At 46.3% G+C, this 18,728-nt stretch overlaps 1 protein-coding gene across 1 annotated transcript in view; it reads right to left on the bottom strand.

Annotated features, from left to right (window-relative positions):
* Window positions 1-18,728, bottom strand: part of TGFA (transforming growth factor alpha) — a 135,297-nt gene that overhangs the window by 52,692 nt on the left and 63,877 nt on the right. The window contains exon 2 of the mRNA XM_038747108.1: window positions 11,791-11,844. Coding sequence (XP_038603036.1) covers window positions 11,791-11,844 — 54 coding nt within the window. The remainder of the gene's footprint in view (window positions 1-11,790; window positions 11,845-18,728) is intronic.

Genomic DNA, 18,728 nt, shown 5'->3' with positions numbered 1-18,728 from the left:
GGGATTCGAACCCATGACCTCTGACTCCAAAGCCCGTGCTCTTTTCCACTGAGCCACGCTGCTTAGTACAGTGCTCTGCACACAGTAAGCGCTCAATAAATATGATTGAATGAATGAATGAATGAATGAATGAAAGCACTTACTGTGCAGAAAGCATATGTCAAATGGGGATGAAGACCGTGAGCCCCACATGGGACAACCTGATGACCTTGTATCTCCCCCAGCGTTTAGAACAGTGCCTGGCACATAGTAAGCGCTTAACAAATACCATTGTTATTATTATTAACTCAATTCGTCCTCTCCCAAATGGTCAGAACGGCGCTCTGCACACAGTAGACTTGAAACTTCTCGAGAGCAGGCATCATGTCTTATTTTTAGACCGTGAGCTCGTTATTGGGTAGGGACTGTCTCTATCTGTTGCCAAATTGTACTTTCCAAGCGCTTAGTATAGTGCTCTGCACACAGTAAGCGCTCAATAGATATGATTGAATGAATGAAGCAGCGTGGCTCAATGGAAAGAGCCCAGGCTTTGGAGTCAGAGGTCGTGGGTTCAAACTGCGGCTCTGCCAACTGTCAGCTGTGTGACTTGGGGCAAGTCACTTCACTTCTCTGGGCCTCGGTTCCCTCATCTGTAAAATGGGGATGATGAAGACTGTGAGCCCTCCTTAGGACAACCTGATCACCTTGTAACCTCCCCAGCACTTAGAACAGTGCTTTGCACATAGTAAGTGCTTAACAAATACTATTATTATTATTATATAATATAATATACAATAATTATTATATTATTATGCATTAACATAATAATATATTATTGTGTGATTATATGTAATTATATATAATATAATAATTATAATAATTATTACATTATTATTATTTATGAATGAATGAATGAATGAATAGCTCTACTGTTCCCTTCCAAGTGCACAGAGAAGAGCCCAGGCCTGGGATTCAGAAGTTTCTAATCCCGGCTCCGCCGCTCATCTGCTGTGTGACCTCAGGCAAGTCACTTCACTTCTCTGGGCCTCAGTTCCCTCATCTGGAAAATGAGGATTGAGACTGTGAGCCTTACTTTGTACATTTTTTACTCTATTTATTTATTTATTTAATTTATTTGTACATATCTATTCTATTTTATTTTGTTACTATGTTTGGTTTTGTTCTCTGTCTCCCCCTTTTAGACTGTGAGCCCACTGTTGGGTAGGGACTGTCTCTATACGTTGCCAATTTGTACTTCCCAAGCACTTAGTACAGTGCTCTGCACATAGTAAGCGCTCAATAAATACGATTGATGATGATGATGATGACAGGGACTGTGTCCAACCCAATTTGCTTGTATCCACCCCAGCGCCTAGCACAGTGCCTGGCAGACAGTCAGCATCTAACAAATCCCACAATTATTGGAGAAGCAGTGTGGCTTAGTGGAAGGAGCCCGGGCTTGGGAGTCGGAGGTCGCGGGTTCTAATCCTGGCTCTGCCACTTGCTGTGTGACTTTGGGCAAGTCACTTAACTGCTCCCTCACCTGTAAAATGGGGATTAAGAGTATGAGCCCCATGGAGGACAACCTGATCACCTTGTGTCTATCCCAGCGCTTAGAACAGTGCTTGGCACATAGTAAGCGCTTAACAAATGCCATCATCATTATTATTGTTATTATTGAGAAGCAGTGTGGCTCAGTGGAAAGAGCCCGGGCTTTAGGAGTCACAGGTCACGGGTTCAAATCCCGGCTCCGCCAACTGTCAGCTGTGTGACTTGGGGCCAGTCACTTCACTTCTCTGGGCCTCAGTTCCCTCATCTGGAAAATGGGGATGGAGACTGTGAGCCCCGCGTGGGACAATCTGATCACCTCGTAACCTCCCCAGCGCTTAGAGCAGTGCTTTGCACATAGTAAGCGCTTAATAAATGCCATCATTATTATTAGTAGTAGAGGTAGTAGCATTGTTATTCAAGTGACTTGGCCAAGGTCACCCAGTCGATGACCGTTCTGGAGCGGCTGAACCTCAAACCCGGCCTCACCCATGCGGGCCTGCTCATTTTCCAACGACTCGAGCCGTCTACGGAAAACTCCGGATGGTGGAATGAGGAAGAGGCTTTGGATTCCCACTGCCTGGGCTTCGGTCTACCTGTTTGGAAAAACAACCACGCCTCCAAACCCACGGCCTTCCCCTCCCTCCTGCCTGCCAAACCAGCTCATACCCTCCCCCTTCACACAGTAAGCGCTTAATGAGCACCATTATATTATTACTATCATTATTATCATCATTATTATTATTAATTATTATTAATTATTAATTAATAATAATAATACCTCAAGCCCCCTCTCACCTACCTTCCCAATGCCCCCCTCAGTTGCTCAGTTAAAAATAGAAACCAATCGATCTCCTGGCTCTTTTTGATCCGCACCTGATCCAGATTTAATTAACTCATCTGATAGCCGGGAGAGCCAGGGGAGGGAACCATTGGATATAATAATAATAATAATGATAATGATAATGATGATGATAATAATAATAATAATAATAATAATAATAATAATAATAATAATAATGATAAGCAGCGTGGCTCAGTGGGAAGAGCATGGGCTTTGGAGTCAGAGGTCATGGGTTCAAATCCCAGCTCTGCCAATCGTCAGCTGTGTGACTTTGGGCAAGTCACTTCATTCGTTCATTCAATCGTATTTATTGAGAGCTTACTGTGTGCAGAGCACTGTACTAAGCGCTTGGGAAGTACAAGTTGGCAACATATAGAGACGGTCCCTACCCAAAAGTGGGCTCACAGTCTAGTGAGCTTCACTTCTCTGTGCCTCAGTTCCCTCATCTGTAAAATGGGGATTAAGACTGTGAGCCCCCCATGGGACAACCTGATTACCTTGTAACCTCCCCAGCACTTAGAACAGTGCTTTGCACACAGTAAGCTCTTAATAAATGCCATTATTATTATTAATAATAATAATAATGATTAAGGTATTGGTTAAGCACTTACTACATACCAATCAATTAATCAATCATATTTATTGAGTGCTTACTGTGTGCAGAGCACTGTACTAAGCACTTGGGAAGTACAACCTGGTACCAGGCACTGTACTAAGCACTCGGGTGGATACAAGCAAATGGGCTTAGATCCAGCACTGTCCCACATTCATTCAATCATATTTATCGAGCGCTTCCTGGTTGCCAAGCACTGTACTAAGCAGCTGTGGCTTAGTGGAAAGATCATGGGCTTTGGAGTCAGAGGTCATGGGTTCGAATCCCAGCTCCGCCACTTTTCAGCTGTGTGACTTTGGGCAAGTCACTTAACTTCTCTGGGCCTCCGTTCCCTCATCTGTAAAATGGGGACTAAGACTGTGAGCCCCATGTGGGACAACCTGATAACCTTGTATCTTCCCCAGCACTTAGAACAGTGCTTTGCACATAGTAAGCGCTTAACAAATACCATTATTATTATTATTATTACAATAAAATAACAAACACATTCCTGCCCACAATGAGCTCACAGTCTAGAGGCACACGGGGTTCACAATCTTCATCCCCATTTTCCAGATGAGGGAACTGAGGCACAGGGAAGTGAAGGGACTTGTCCCAGGTCACACAGCAGACAAGTGGCAGAGCCGGGATTAGAACCCAGGTTCTCTATTAATAATAATAATAATGATAGCATTTATTAAGCGCTTACTATGTGCAATGCACTGTAAGCTCGTCTCTAGGCTGTCAGCTCATTGTGGGCAGGGAATGTGTCGGTTTATTGTTGTAATGTCCTCTCCCAGGCGCTTAATACAGTGCTCCGCACACAACAGCGCTCGATAAATACGACTGAATGAACGAACGAAAGATCCTTCTGACTCTCAGACGTGGGCTCTATCCATTAGGCGACGCCAGTTCTCAAAAAAACTGGAGAGGCAGCGTGGCTCAGTGGAAAGAGCCCGGGCTTGGGAGTCAGAGGTGGTGGGTTCTAATTCCGCCTCCGCCACTTGTCAGCTGTGTGACTAGGGGAAAGTCACTTCGCTTCTCTGGGCCTCAGTTCCCTCATCTGGAAAATGGGGATTAAGACCGTGAATCCCCCGTGGGACGACCTGATTACCTTGTATCTACCCCAGCACTCAGAACAGTGCACGGCACATAGTACGCGCTTAATAAATACCATCATGTGACTTTGGGCAAGTCACTTCTCTGTGCCTCAGTTCCCTCACCTGTAAAATGGGGATTAAGACTGTGAGCCCCCCGTGGGACAACCTGATCGCCTTGTATCTACCCCAGCGCTTAGATCAGTGCTTTGCACATAGGAGCTCACCTCCTCCAGGAGGCCTTCCCAGACTGAGCCCCCCTTTTCCTTTCCTCCTCCCCATCCCCCCCGCCCTACCTCCTTCCCCTCCCCACAGCACCTGTATAGATGTTTGGACAGATTTATTACTCTCTTCATTTGACTTGTACCTATTTATTATTCTATTTATTTTGTTAATGATGTGCACCTAGCTTTATTTCTACTTATTCTAATGACTTGACACCTGTCCACATGTCTTGTACTGAGAGCTCACCTCATCCAGGAGGCCTTCCCAGACTGAGCCCCTTCCCTCCTCTCCCACTCGTTCCCCTCTCCATCCCCCCATCTTACCTCCTTCTCTTCCCCACAGTACCTGTATATAAGTATATATGTTTGTACATATTTATTACTCTATTTATTTATTTTACTTGTTCATATCTATTCTACTTATTTTATTTTGTTAGTATGTTTGGTTTTGTTCTCTGTCTCCCCCTTTCAGACTGTGAGCCCACTGATGGGTAGGGACTGTCTCTATATGTTGCCAACTTTTACTTCCCAAGCGCTTAGTCCAGTGCTCTGCACCCAGTAAGCGCTCAATAAATACGATTGATTGACTGATTGATTGTTCTGTTGTCTGTCTCCCCCTTCTAGACTGTGAGCCCGTTGTCGGGTAGGGACCGTCTCTATGTTACCAACCTGTACTTCCCAAGCGTTTAGTCCAGTGCGCTGCACACAGTAAGTGCTCAATAAATATGATTGAATGAATGAATAAATGCTATTATTATTATTATTATTATTATTAAAAGCCGAGTGCCACGGTGGACGCAGGATACGTGCGGCCCACCCGGGAGCAGAGGCTGGTCTGCAGGAGCCAGGAGTCCAGGCTCCCAGGCCACACCGTCCTCGGGCGCGCCACTGAAATTAAACTCATTAAAATGGGACACACAGATGGGCAAGCAACAGCCAGCTGGACTGGGCCACTATGGAACTGGGGTGAATTCTTCATCATCATCATCAATCGTATTTATTGAGCGCTTACAGTGTGCAGAGCACTGTACTAAGCGCTTGGGAAGGACAAGTTGGCAACAACAACAACAAGAAGTCAGCAAAGGCCTCTGGGAGCCGGGAGAGACTGGGGAACCTGGTTCAGTCAGAAAGCTGTATTTACTGAGCGCTTCCTGTGGGCAGAGCACTGGACTTTATTACCCTATTCTACTTGTACATGACGGTGGCTTTTTATTAAGCGCTTACTATGTGCAAAGCACTGTCCTAAGCGCTGGGGAGGTTACAAGGTGATCAGGGTGTCCCACGGGGGGCTCCCAGTCTTCCTCCCCATTTTCCAGATGAGGTTACTGAGGCCCAGAGAAGGGAGGTGACTTGCCCAAAGTCACCCAGCTGACAAGCGGTGGAGTCGGGATTTGAACCCATGACCTCTGACTTCAAAGCCCGGGCTCTTTCCACTGAGCCACGTTGTTTTTCATAAGCCTTGACATCCCCGAGTCCACTTGTACGTATTTACTGTTCTATTTATTTTGTTGATGCTGTGCATCTAGCTTTATTTCTTTTTATTCTGATGACTTGACACCGGTCCACATGTTTTGTTTTCAATCAATCGTATTTATTGAGCACCTACTGTGTGCAGAGCACTGTAATTTTGTTGTCTGTTTCCCCCTTCTAGATTGTGAGCCAGTTGTTGGGTAGGGACTGTCTCTAGATGTTGCCGATTTGTACTTCCCAAGCGCTTAGTACAGTGCTCTGCTCACAGTAAGCACTCAATAAATACGACTGACTGAATGAATGAATGACTAAGCGCTTGGGAGAGGACAATAAAGCAATAAACTGACACATTCCCTGCCCACAGTGAGCTTGCAGTCTAGAGGGGGAGACAGACATGGCCTAGTGGGTAGAGCCCCTGGGAGTCAAAGGTCATGGGTTCTAATCCCGGCTCCGCCACTCGTCTGCTGGGTGACCTCGGGCAAGTCACTTTGCTTCTCTGGGCCTCCGTGACCTCACCTGGAAAATGGGGATGAAGACCGGGAGCCCGCCGTGGGACAACCTGATCACCTTGTAACCTCCCCAGCGCTTAGAACGGTGCTTTGCACATAGTAAGTGCTTAATAAATGCCTTCATCATCATCATCTGGAAAATGCGGATCAAAACTGGGAGCCTCATGTGAGACGGGGGCTGCGTCCAACCCGATTTGCTTGGATCCACCCCAGTCCTTGATTCAGTGGCTGGAACACAGTAAGTACTTAACAAGCACCTCAATTATTACTATTAGTATTATTATAAATAATTATAAGGAATAAGGACATAAGTGCTGTGGGGCTAGGAGGGCGGTGGAGTATGTGTTCAATTAATCAGGGAAGCAGCAGGGTTTATTGGGAGGAGCCCAGGCTTGGAAATCAGAAGGATGAGGCTCTTTGGGGCAGGGATCATTGTCTACTAACTCTATTATACTCGCTCAAGAACTTGGTATGGTGCTCTGCTCTGTCTATATGTTTTGTTTTATTGTCTGTCACCCCCTTCTAGACTGTGAGCCTGTTACTGTTGCCAACTTGTACTTCCCAAGCGCTTAGTACAGTGCTCTGCAATCAGTCAATCAATCAATCGTATTTATTGAGCGCTTACTATGTGCGGAGCACTGTACTGAGCGCTTGGGAAGTACAAATTGGCAACACATAGAGACAGTCCCTACCCAACAGTGGGCTCACAGTCTAAAAGGGGGAGACAGAGAACAGAACCAAACATACCAACAAAATAAAATAAATAGGATAGAAATGTACAAGCAAAATAAATAAATAAATAAATAAATAGAGTAATAAATATGTACAACCATATATACATATATACAGGTGCTGTGCACTGTGCACTCTGCACACAGTAAGCGCTCAATAAATACAATTGATTGATTGATTAATACGATTGAATGAATGAATGAATTGGGTAGGGACCGTCGCTAGACGTTGCCGACTTGGACTTCCCAAGCACTTAGTCCAGTGGTCTGCACACAGTAAGCGCTCAATAAATACAATTGATTGATTGATTAATACGATTGAATGAATGAATGAATGAATGAATGAATTGGGTAGGGACCGTCTCTAGACGTTGCCGACTTGTACTTCCCAAGCGCTTAGTCCAGTGCTCTGCACACAGTAAGCGCTCAATAAATATGACTGAATGAATGAATGAATGCTCCCCGTAGACTGTACGATCCCTGGGGACAGGGATTGGTTCTACTAACTCTACTGTACTCTCCCAAGTGCTTAGTATAGTGCTCTGCACACGGCAGACTGCCAGCTCCATTAATAATAATAAATAATAATGATGGTATTTGTTAAGCGCTTACTATGTGCGAGGCACTGTTCTAAGCGCTGGGGAAGTATCCCCATACAAGGTGATCAGGTTGTTCCACATGGGGCTCACAGTCTTAATCCCCATTTGACAGATGAGGGAACTGAGGCCCAGAGAATCAATCAATCAATCAACTGTATTTATTGAGCGCTTACTGTGTGCAAAGCACTGTACTAAGCGCTTGGGAAGTACATATAGAGACATATGGGGACATATAGAGACAGTCCCTACCCAACAGTGGGCTCACAGTCTAAAAGGGCTGGAGATAGAGAACAAAACCAAACATACTAACAAAATAAAATAAATAGAATAGATATGTACAAGTAAAATAAATAAATAAAAAACGAAAGTAATAAATATGTACAAACATATATACATATAAGCAGGTGCTGTGGGGAAGGGAAGGAGGTAAGATGGGGGGGATGGAGAGGGGGACGAGGGGGAAGTGAAGTGACTTGTCCAAAGTCACACAGCAGACAAGTGGCAGAGCCAGGATTAGAACCCACAACCCCTGACTCCCAAGCCTGTGCTCTTTCCACTGAGCCACGTAGACTGTAGACGGCCTAGGGCAGGGTTGTGGCCAGAGAATGTGTCTGTTTATTGTTATTATTAATAATAATAAGAAGAATTGTGGTATTTGTTAAGCAATGATTATGTGCCAGGCACTGTACGAAGCGCTGAGGTGGGCTCATTCATTCATTCTTTCAATCGTACTTATTGAGCACTTACTGTGTGCACAGCACTATACTAAGCGCTCGGGAAGTACAAGTTGGCAACATACAGAGACGGTCCCTACCCAACAATGGGCTCATCAGGTTGGACACAGTCCCTGTCCCCCGTGGGGCTCACAGTTTCAATCCCCATTTTCCAGATGAGGGAACCGAGGCCCAGAGAAGTTAAGTGTCTTGCCCAAGGTCACCCAGCTGACGAGTGACAGAGTCAGGATTAGAACCCAGGGCCTCTGACTCCTAGGCCTGGCCTCAAACCACTAAACCATGCTGCGCTTAGTCCAGTGCTCTGCATCCAGTACGCGCTCAATAAATACGATCAAATGAATGAACGAGCCTCGGCAGTCTCCTCTTCGGTTCGACGCTCACAAAAGCTCCGGAATCCATCCTGTCCTCTCCAACCAAACTGCCACCAAGCTGTCACATCCCGACTACGGCCTGCGGGCTCTCTTCACTCCCGTCCAGACTTCACCCTGCCGCTCGGGTCATTTTTCGAAAAACCTTCCACATCCAAGCCGTCACCAAAACCTGCCGGTCTCAGCTCCGCAACATTGCCAAGATCCGCCCTTTCTTCTCCATCTAAACCGCTACCCTGCTCGTTCAAGCTCTCATCCTATCCCGTCTGGACTACTGTATCAGCCTCCTCTCCGATCTCCCATCCTCTTGTCTCTCCCCACTTCAATCCATACTTCATGCCGCTGCCCAGATTGTCTTTGTCCAGAAACGCTCTGGGCATGTCACTCCCCTCCTCAAAAATCTCCAGTGGCTACCAATCAATCTGCGCATCAGGCAGGAACTCCTCCCCCTGGGCTTCCAGGCTGTCCATCCATCCATCCATCCATCCCCTGGCCCCCTCCTCCCTCCCCTCCCTTCTGTCCTTGTCCATCCCAGCCCGCACCCTCTGCTCCTCTGCCTGTAATCTCCTCCCCGTACCTCGTTCTCGCCCGTCCCGCCGTCGACCCCCGGCCCCCGTCCTCCCCCGGGCCCGGCAATGCCCCCAATCCCTCTGCCCATCCGCCAAGCTCGCTCTCTTCCTCCCTTCAAGGCCCTACTGAGAGCTCACCTCCTCCAGGAGGCCTTCCCACACTCAGCCCCCTTCTTCCTCTCCCCCTCCTCCCCCTCTCCATCCCCCCGCCTTACCTCCTTCCCTTCCCCACAGCACCTGGATATATGCATATATGTTTGTACGTATTTATTACTCTATTTATTTATTTTACTTGTACATATCTATTCTATTTATTTTATTTTGTTAATATGTTTGGTTTTGTTCTCTGTCTCCCCCTTCTAGACTGTGAGCCCACTGTTGGGTAGGGACCGTCTCTGTGTGTTGCCAACTTGTGCTTCCCAAGCGCATAGTCCAGTGCTCTGCACACAGTAAGTGCTCAATAAATACGATTGATTGATTGATTGATTGATCGATGTCTCCCTGTTCCACAAACCCCTCCGGCGGCGGCCCATCCACTTCCCAACCAAATGGAAACTCCTCACCACTGTCCGGTTTTAAGACAATCCCCTGGCCCCCTCCTCCCTCCCCTCCCTTCTGTCCTTGTCCATCCCAGCCCGCACCCTCCGCTCCTCTGCCACCGCTCACCTCCTCCCTGGGCCTCATTCTCGCCCATCCCACCGTCGACCCCCGGCCCACGTCATCATCATCATCATCATCAATTGCATTTATTGAGCGCTTACTGTGTGCAGAGCACTGTACTAAGCGCTTGGGAAGGACAAGTTGGCAACATATGGAGACAGTCCCTACCCAATAGTGGGCTGGAATGCCCTCCTCCTTCATAATCAGAAGGGAAGCAGAGTGGCTAGCTGGATAGAGCCCGGGCCTCGGAGTCAGAAGGTCTAGGGATCTCATCCCGGCTCTGCCACTTGTCAGCTGTGTGACTTTGGGCAAGTCACTTCACTTCTCTGGGCCTCAGTTACCTCATCTGTAAAATGGGGATTAAGACTGTGAGCCCCCCATGGGACAACCTGATCACCTTGTATCTACCCCAGCGCTTAGATCAACTTGCACCTATCTCAGTGCTTAGTGCAGTAGTCCCTGTCCCCCATGGGGCTCACGGTCTTCATCCCCATTTTCCAGATGAGGGAACTGAGGCAGAGAGAATCAATCAATCGTATTTATTGAGCGCTTACTGTGTGCAGAGCACTGTACTAAGCGCTTGGGAAGTACAGCTGGCAACATATAGAGACAGTCCCTACCCAACAGTGGGCTGTGAAGCGACTTGCCCAAGGTCAATGTTGTCCTTGTTGAAGGACATTTCTCCCCACACGCAGCGTCCAAGTGCTTAGTACAGTGCTCTGCACACAGTAAGCACTCAATGGGACGACCTATTTACCTTGTATCTCCCCCAGTGCCTAGAATAGTGCTTGGTACATAGTAAGTGCTTAACAAATACCATTATTCCGGTGCTTAGAACAGTGCATGGCACATAGTAAGTGCTTAACAAATACCATTATTCCGGTGCTTAGAACAGTGCATGGCATATAGTGAGTGCTTAACAAATACCATTATTCCGGTGCTTAGAACAGTGCATGGCACATAGTAAGTGCTTAACAAATACCATTATTCAGGTGCTTAGAACAGTGCGTGGCACATAGTGAGTGCTTAACAAATACCATTATTCCGGTGCTTAGAACAGTGCATGGCATATAGTGAGTGCTTAACAAATACTATCATTCCGGTGCTTAGAACAGTGCATGGCACATAGTATGGGCTTAACAAATACCATCATTATTCATTCATTCATTCAATCGTATTTATTGAGCGCTTACTGTGTCCAGAGCACTGTACTAAGCATTTGGGAACTACAAGTCGGCAACATCTAGAGACGGTCCCTACCCAATAACGAGTTCACAGTCTAGAAGGGGGACACCCAACAAAACAAAACATGTAGACGGGTGTCAAAATCGTCAGAACAAATAGAAGTAAAGCTATATGCACATCATTAACAAAATCAATAGAATAGTAAATTATAGTAAAAAAATAGTAGATTATTATTATTACACCACAGATCGAGTGAGATTATCATCAATCATCAATCGTATTTATTGAGCGCTTACTGTGTGCAGATTATTGACAGTTGGATAGGTGGGGCCCTGGGGTTATCTTGTTAATGCCATAATTATTCATTTATAGGAGAAGAAGCGTGGCTCACTGGAAAGAGCACGGGCTTTGGAGTCAGAGGTCATGAGTTCGAATCCCGGCTCGGCCACATGTCTGCTGTGTGACCTTGGGCAAGTCACTTAACTTCTCTGAGCCTCAGTTCCCTCATCTGTAAAATGGGGATTAAGACTGTGAGCCCCACGTGGGACAACTTGCTCACCTTGTATCCCCCCCAGCACTTAGAACAGTGCTCTGCACATAGTAAGCGCTTAACAAATGCCATCATTATTATTATTATTATTATTATTTATAATCATTAGTTCTAGTAAAATATTCACTCACCACTCAAGGCCGATGTTGTGTTCTCCAGGGCTTGGCAGGCAGCTAATAAAATACCTGGGGAGAGAAACAAATGGACAAATCTTACGAACGCTTCAACTCACCCCAGGGCTTATCGGATCATTTCCTCCTCCCCAGCCTCACCCTTGTGGGAATGTTCTAGTCATTTTTTCTGATTCTCTCATTCTGGCCTGCCTCTCCCTCCTTTAATAATAATGACGGCATTTATTAAGCACTTACTATGTGCAAAACACTGTTCTAATAATAATAATAATAATAATGGCATTTGTTAAGCGCTTACTATCTGCAAAGCACTGTTCTAAGCATTGGGGGGATACAAGGTGATCAGGTTGTCCCGCGTGGGGCTCACAGTCATCGTCCCCATTTTACAGATGAGGTAACTGAGGCTCAGAGAAGTTAAGCGACTTGCCCAAGGTCACAGAGCAGACACGTGGTGGAGCCGGGATTCGAACCCAAAACCTCTGACTCCAAAGCCCGTGCTCTGTCCACTGAGCCGCGCTGCTTCTCTAGGTGCTGGGGGGATATAAGGTGATGAGGTTGTCCCACGTGGGGCTCGCAGTCTTCATCCCCATTTGACAGATGAGGTAACTGAGGCCCAGAGAATAATAATAATAATAGCATTTGTTATGCGCTTACTATGTGCAAAGCACTGTTCTAAGCGCTGGGGGGATACAAGGTGATCAGGTTCTCCCGCGTGGGGCTCACAGTCATCATCCCCATTTTACAGATGAGGTAACTGAGGCTCAGAGAAGTTAAGCGACTTGCCCAAGGTCACACAGCAGACATGTGGAGGAGCCGGGATTCGAACCCCAAACCTCTGACTCCAAAGCCCGTGCTCTGTCCACTGAGCAGCGCTGCTTCTCTAAGCGCTGGGGGGATATAAGGTGATGAGGTTGTCCGACGTGGGGCTCGCAGTCTTAATCCCCATTTGACAGATGAGGGAACTGAGGCCCAGAGAAGTGAAGTGACTTGCCCAAAGTCACCCAGCTGACAAGTGGTGGAGCCGGGATTTGAACCCATGACCTCTGACTCCAAAGCCCAGGCTCTTTCCACTGAGAAAATTATAATATTATAATATTATATTATTAATAATAGTATTATCGATATTATTTATAATATTATAAAATTATGCTTATTATTATTCATAATAATAGAAGTAAATAAATGACAGAGTTGGACGTAAGTGCTGTGGGGCTGGGAGGGGAGGTGAATGAAAGGACCGTGCCCAACCTGATTTGCTTGTATCCACTGCAGCGCTTAGTACAGTGCCTGGAACCTAGCAAGTGCTTACGAAATATCACAACTATCACACAAAAAGGAATCAATATATATATATATATATATATATATATATATGTATATATGTTTGTACATATTTATTACTCTATTTTACTTGTACATATTTATTCTATTTATTTTATTTTGTTAATATGTTTTGTTTTGTTGTCTGTCTCCCCCTTCTAGACTGTGAGCCCGCTGTTGGGTAGGGACCGTCTCTATATGTTGCCAACTTGTACTTCCCAAGCGCTTAGTACAGTGCTCTGCACACAGTAGCGCTCAATAAATACGATTGAATGAATGAATGAATGAATGAATGAACCAATCGCACACAGGCTTCTGAGAAAAACTGTTCTTCCTGAACACCAATCAATCCATGGTATTTACTCACTCATTCATTCATTCAATTGTATTTATTGAGCGCTTACTTTGTGCAGAGCACTGGACTAAGCTCTTGGAAAGTACAATTTGGCAACAGATAGAGACGGTTCCTACCCAACAACGGGCTCACAGTCTAGAAGGGGGAGACAGACAACAAAACAAGTAGACAGGTGTCAATATCATTTTGTTTGTACATATTTATTCTATTTATTTTATTTTGTTAATATGTTTTGTTTTGTTCTCTGTCTCCCCCTTCTAGACTGTGAGCCCACTGTTGGGTAGGGACCGTCTCTATATGTTTTTTTTTTAATAATAGCATTTATTAAGCGCTTACTATGTGCAAAGCACTGTTCTAAGCGCTGGGGAGGTTACAAGGTGATGAGGTTGTCCCACGGGGGGCTCACAGTCTTCATCCCCATTTTCCAGATGAGGGAACTGAGGCCCAGAGAAGTGAAGTGACTTGCCCAAAGTCACACAGCTGACAAGTGGCGGAGCCGGGATTTGAACCCACGACCGCCGACTCCAAAGCCCGGGCTCTTTCCACTGAGTCACGCTGCTTCTTGTGCACTGTGTGTACAAGTTGCCAACTTGTACTTGACTCAGTGGAAAGAGCGCGGGTTTGGGAGGCAGAGGTCATGGGTTCGAATCCCACCTCCCCCACGTGTCTGCTGTGTGACCTTGGGCAAGTCACTTCACTTCTCTGTGCCTCAGTTCCCTCATCTGTAAAATGGGGATGAAGACTGTGAGCCCCACACGGGACAACCTCATCTCCTTGTGTTCCCCCCAGCGCTTAGAACAGCGCTTTGCACATAGTAAGCGCTTAACAAATACCAACCTTATTGTACTTCCCAAGTGCTTAGTACAGTGCTCTGCACACAGTAAGAGCTCAATAAATACGATTGATCGAATGAATGAATTTACCGGGTGCTTACTGTGTGCCCAACACTGTACTAGACGCTTGGGAAAGTATAATCCAACGGAATCGGTAGACACATTCCCAGCCCGCAACAGACTTTCAGTCTAGAGGGGAAGGCAGACATTCATAGAAGTAGATTACAGATCGGGACGTAAGTGCTGCGGGGCTGAGGATGAGGCGCATATCAAGCGCCCAAAAATCACAGGATCGAGTGCGTAGACGACGCAGAAGGGAGAGGGATCCGGGGGAAAGAAGGCTTCATCATCATCATCATCAATCGTATTTATTGAGTGCTTACTATGTGCAGAGCACTGTACTAAGCGCTTGGGAAGTACAAATCAGCAGGGAAGGCCTCTGGGAGGAGGTGACCCCTTCAACAAGGCTTTGAAGGTGGGAAGAGGGGCGGTCTGGCGAGATAGACGAGATGACAGGCCATCGTGGCCGAGGGGTCGGCGGCGAGATAGACGAGATTTCTAGACTGTGAGCCCATTGTTGGGTAGGGGCCGCCTCTATATGTTGCCGACTTGTACTTCCCAAGCGCTCAGTACAGTGCTCTGCACGCAGTCGGCGCTCAATAAATACGATAGAACGAATTGAATGAATGAATTACGGCCTAGTGAGCAAGCAGGCCCTAGGGGAGTGAAGTTGGCGGGCTGGACGGTGTTCATTCATTCACGCCATCATATTTATTGAGCACTTACTGTGTGCAGAGCGCTGTAATAATAATAATAATGGCACTTAAGCGCTTACTATGTGCAAAGCACTGTTCTAAGCGCTGGGGAGGTTGCAAGGTGATCAGGTTGTCCCACGGGGGGCTCACAGTCTTCATCCCCATTGTGCAGATGAGGGAACTGAGGCCCAGAGAAGTGAAGTGACTGGCCTAAAGTCACACAGCTGACAATTGGCAGAGCCGGAATTTGAACCCCTGACCTCTGACTCCAAAACCCGCGCTCTTTCCACTGAGCCACGCTGCTTCTCCTGCATTTATTAAACGTTATTAAGCGTTTATTAAATGCTTACTATGTGCAAAGCACTGTTCTAAGTGCTGGGGAGGTTACAAGGTGATCAGGTTGCCCCACGGGGGGCTCACAGTCTTCATCCCCATTGTACAGATGAGGGAACTGAGGCACAGAGTTATCTGTCGGATTAGAGGAAAAAGGGCGCTTCGGGCCACAGGTAGGACGCGGGCCAGGGGTCGGCGGCGAGACGGGCGAGACGGAGGCTCAGGGTTCATCATCATCATCAATCGTATTTATTGAGCGCTTACTGTGTGCAGAGCACTGTACTAAGCGCTTGGGAAGTCCAAGTTGGCAACACATAGAGACAGTCCCTACCCAACAGTGGGCTCACAGTCTAAAAGGGGGAGACAGAGAACAAAACCAAACATACTAACAAAATAAAATAAATAGAATAGAGGAGCCAAGTGTGCAGGCTGGGCTGGACTAGAAGTAGAAGACTTCGACTTAGAGAAGACTTAGAGAAGCAGCGTGGCTCAGTGGAAAGAGCCCGGGCTTTGGAGTCAGAGGTCATGGGTTCGAATCCCGGCTCCGCCAATTGTCAGCTGGTTGACTTTGGGCAAGTCACTTCACATATCTATTCATTTTATTTTGTGAGTATGTTTGGTTTTGGTCTCCGTCTCCCCCTTCCAGACTGTGAGCCCGTTGTTGGGTAGGGACTGTCTCTATATGTTGCCAACTTGTACTTCCCAAGCGCTTAGTACAGTGCTCTGCACAAAGTAAGCGCTCAATAAATACGATTGATTGATTAATAACAATAATGATGGCATTTATTAAGCACTTACTATGTGCCAAGCGCTGTTGAGCCTCCTCCTTCCTTGCCCCGTCTCCATCCCCCCCCCCGCCTTCCCTCCTTCCCTTCCCCACAGCACCTGTATACATGTATATATGTTTGTACAGATTTATTACTCTATTTATTTTACTTGTGCATATCTATTCTATTTATTTTATTTTGTTAGTATGTTTGGTTTTGTTCTCCGTCTCCCCTTTCTAGACTGTGAGCCCGTTGTTGGGTAGGGACTGTCTCTAGATGTTGCCAACTTGGACTTCCCAAGCGCTTAGTACAGTGCTCTGCACACAGTAAGCACTCAATAAATATGATTGATTGATTGATTCTCTGGGCCTCAGTGACCTCATCTGTAAAATGGGGATTAAGACTGTGAGCCCTCCGTGGGACAACCTGATCACCTTGTAACCTCCCCAGCACTTAGAACAGTGCTTTGCACATAGTAAGCACTTAATAAATGCCATCATTATTATTATTATTAAGACAGTGTCTAATCTTTGCACATAGTAAGCGCTTAATAAATGCCATTATTATTATTATTAATCTGATTAACTTGTATCTACCCCAGCATTTAATAGTACTACTACTAACAATAATGATGGTACTTGTTAAGCGCCTACTGTGTGCTAATCACTGTTCTAAGCACTGGGGTAGATACAAGGTCATCAGATTGTCCCACCTGGGGCTCACAGTCTTCATCCCCATTTTACAGATGAGGTCACTGAGGCACAGAGAAGTTAAGTGACTCACCCAAGGTCACACAGCGGAGAAGCGCGGAGCCGGGAGGAGAACCCACGTCCTCTGATTCCCAAGCCCAGGCTCTTGCTACTTCTTAGACAACTGTCTGGCACAGCGTAAGTGCTGAAGATATACCACTCATGAAAAAAAATATACATATGTTGCCAACTTGGTCTTCCCAAGCGCTTAGTCCAGTGCTCTGCACACAGTAAGCGCTCAATAAATACAATTGAATGAATGAATGAATGAATTCCATTTATTTTATTTTGTTAGTATGTTTTGTTTTGTTGTCTGTCTCCCCCTTCTAGACTGTGAGCCCACTGTTGGGTAGGGACCGTCTCTATATGTTGCCAACTTGGACTTCCCAAGCGCTTAGTACAGTGCTCTGCACACAGTAAGCACTCAATAAATACAATTGAATGAATGAATGAATTCCATTTATTTTATTTTGTTAGTATGTTTTGTTTTGTTGTCTGTCTCCCCCTTCTAGACTGTGAGTCCACTGTTCGGTAGGGACCGTTTCTAGATGTTGCCAACTTGGACTTCCCAAGCGCTTAGTCCAGTGCTCTGCACACAGTTAAGCACTCAATAAATACGACTGAATGAAGGAATGACACTAATCTACATGTTTTGTTTTTTTGTCTGTCTCCCCCTTCTAGACTGTGAGCCCGCTGTTGGGTAGGGACCGTCTCTATATGTTGCCAACTTGGACTTCCCAAGCGCTTAGTACAGTGCTCTGCACACAGTAAGCACTCAATAAATACGATTGATTGATTGATTCTCTGGGCCTCAGTGACCTCCCCTGTAAAATGGGGATTAAGACTGTAAGCCCTCCTTGGGACAACCTGATCACCTTGTAACCTCCCCATCATCATCATCAATTGTATTTATTGAGCGCTTACTATGTGCAGAGCACTGTACTAAGCGCTTGGGAAGTACACAGTAAGCGCTCAATAAATACGATTGAATGAACTGAATGAATGAAACTGAGCAGCGGAGCCGTGAAGCTGCCCAGCTCTCCTCGCCAAAGGGCACTTGGCCTCACCTCTCCGTCTCTCAGTTTCCTCATCCGTGGAATGGGGATAATAACAGCTCCGTAGCTCACAAAGGTGTTCAGGGAAATAATTAATGTTTGCAAAAGCATCAGCTCCACAGATGAAAGCACCGGGTTGTTATGACTATTATTATTCCCACTGTGAACATTAAAAGAGGACTATTCCCTTTCTGCCCACTCTCATTCCTAGACTGAGCCCCTTCCTTCCTCTCCCCCTCCCCATCCCCCCGCCCTACCTCCTTCCCCTCCCCACAGCACCTTGATATATGTTTGTACAGATTTATTACTCTATTTTATTTGTAAATATTTCCTTTCAATTTATTTTGTCAGTGATGTGCATTTAGCTTTAATTCTATTTATTCTGATGACTTGACCCCTGTCCCCATGTTTTGTTCTGTTGTCTGTCTCCCCCTTCTAGACCGTGAGCCCGTTGTTGGGTAGGGACCGTCTCTAGATGTCGCCGACTTGGACTTCCCAAGCGCTTAGTACAGTGCTCGGCACACAGTCAGCGCTCCATAAATACGACTGAATGAATGAATAAAAGATAAAGTAACTTGTTAGAGCCGGGGGCGGCGAAGATGGCGGGGCGGGAGGGAGGAGAGGGGTGTCCCCGGGCTTTCCCCCACCCACCCTGGGGGTCTGGGCCGGAGTGAAGCCTGCGGTCTTCAATCAATCAATCAATCAATCAATCAATCGTATTTATTGAGCGCTTACTGTGTGCAGAGCACTGGACTAAGCGCTTGGGAAGTA

The sequence above is a fragment of the Tachyglossus aculeatus genome, chromosome 5, assembly GCF_015852505.1.
Source record: "Tachyglossus aculeatus isolate mTacAcu1 chromosome 5, mTacAcu1.pri, whole genome shotgun sequence".
Classification (NCBI taxonomy): Eukaryota; Metazoa; Chordata; class Mammalia; order Monotremata; family Tachyglossidae; genus Tachyglossus; species Tachyglossus aculeatus.
The sequence above is the reverse complement of the archived record's forward strand: the minus strand, read 5'-3'. Positions and strand labels throughout refer to the sequence as shown.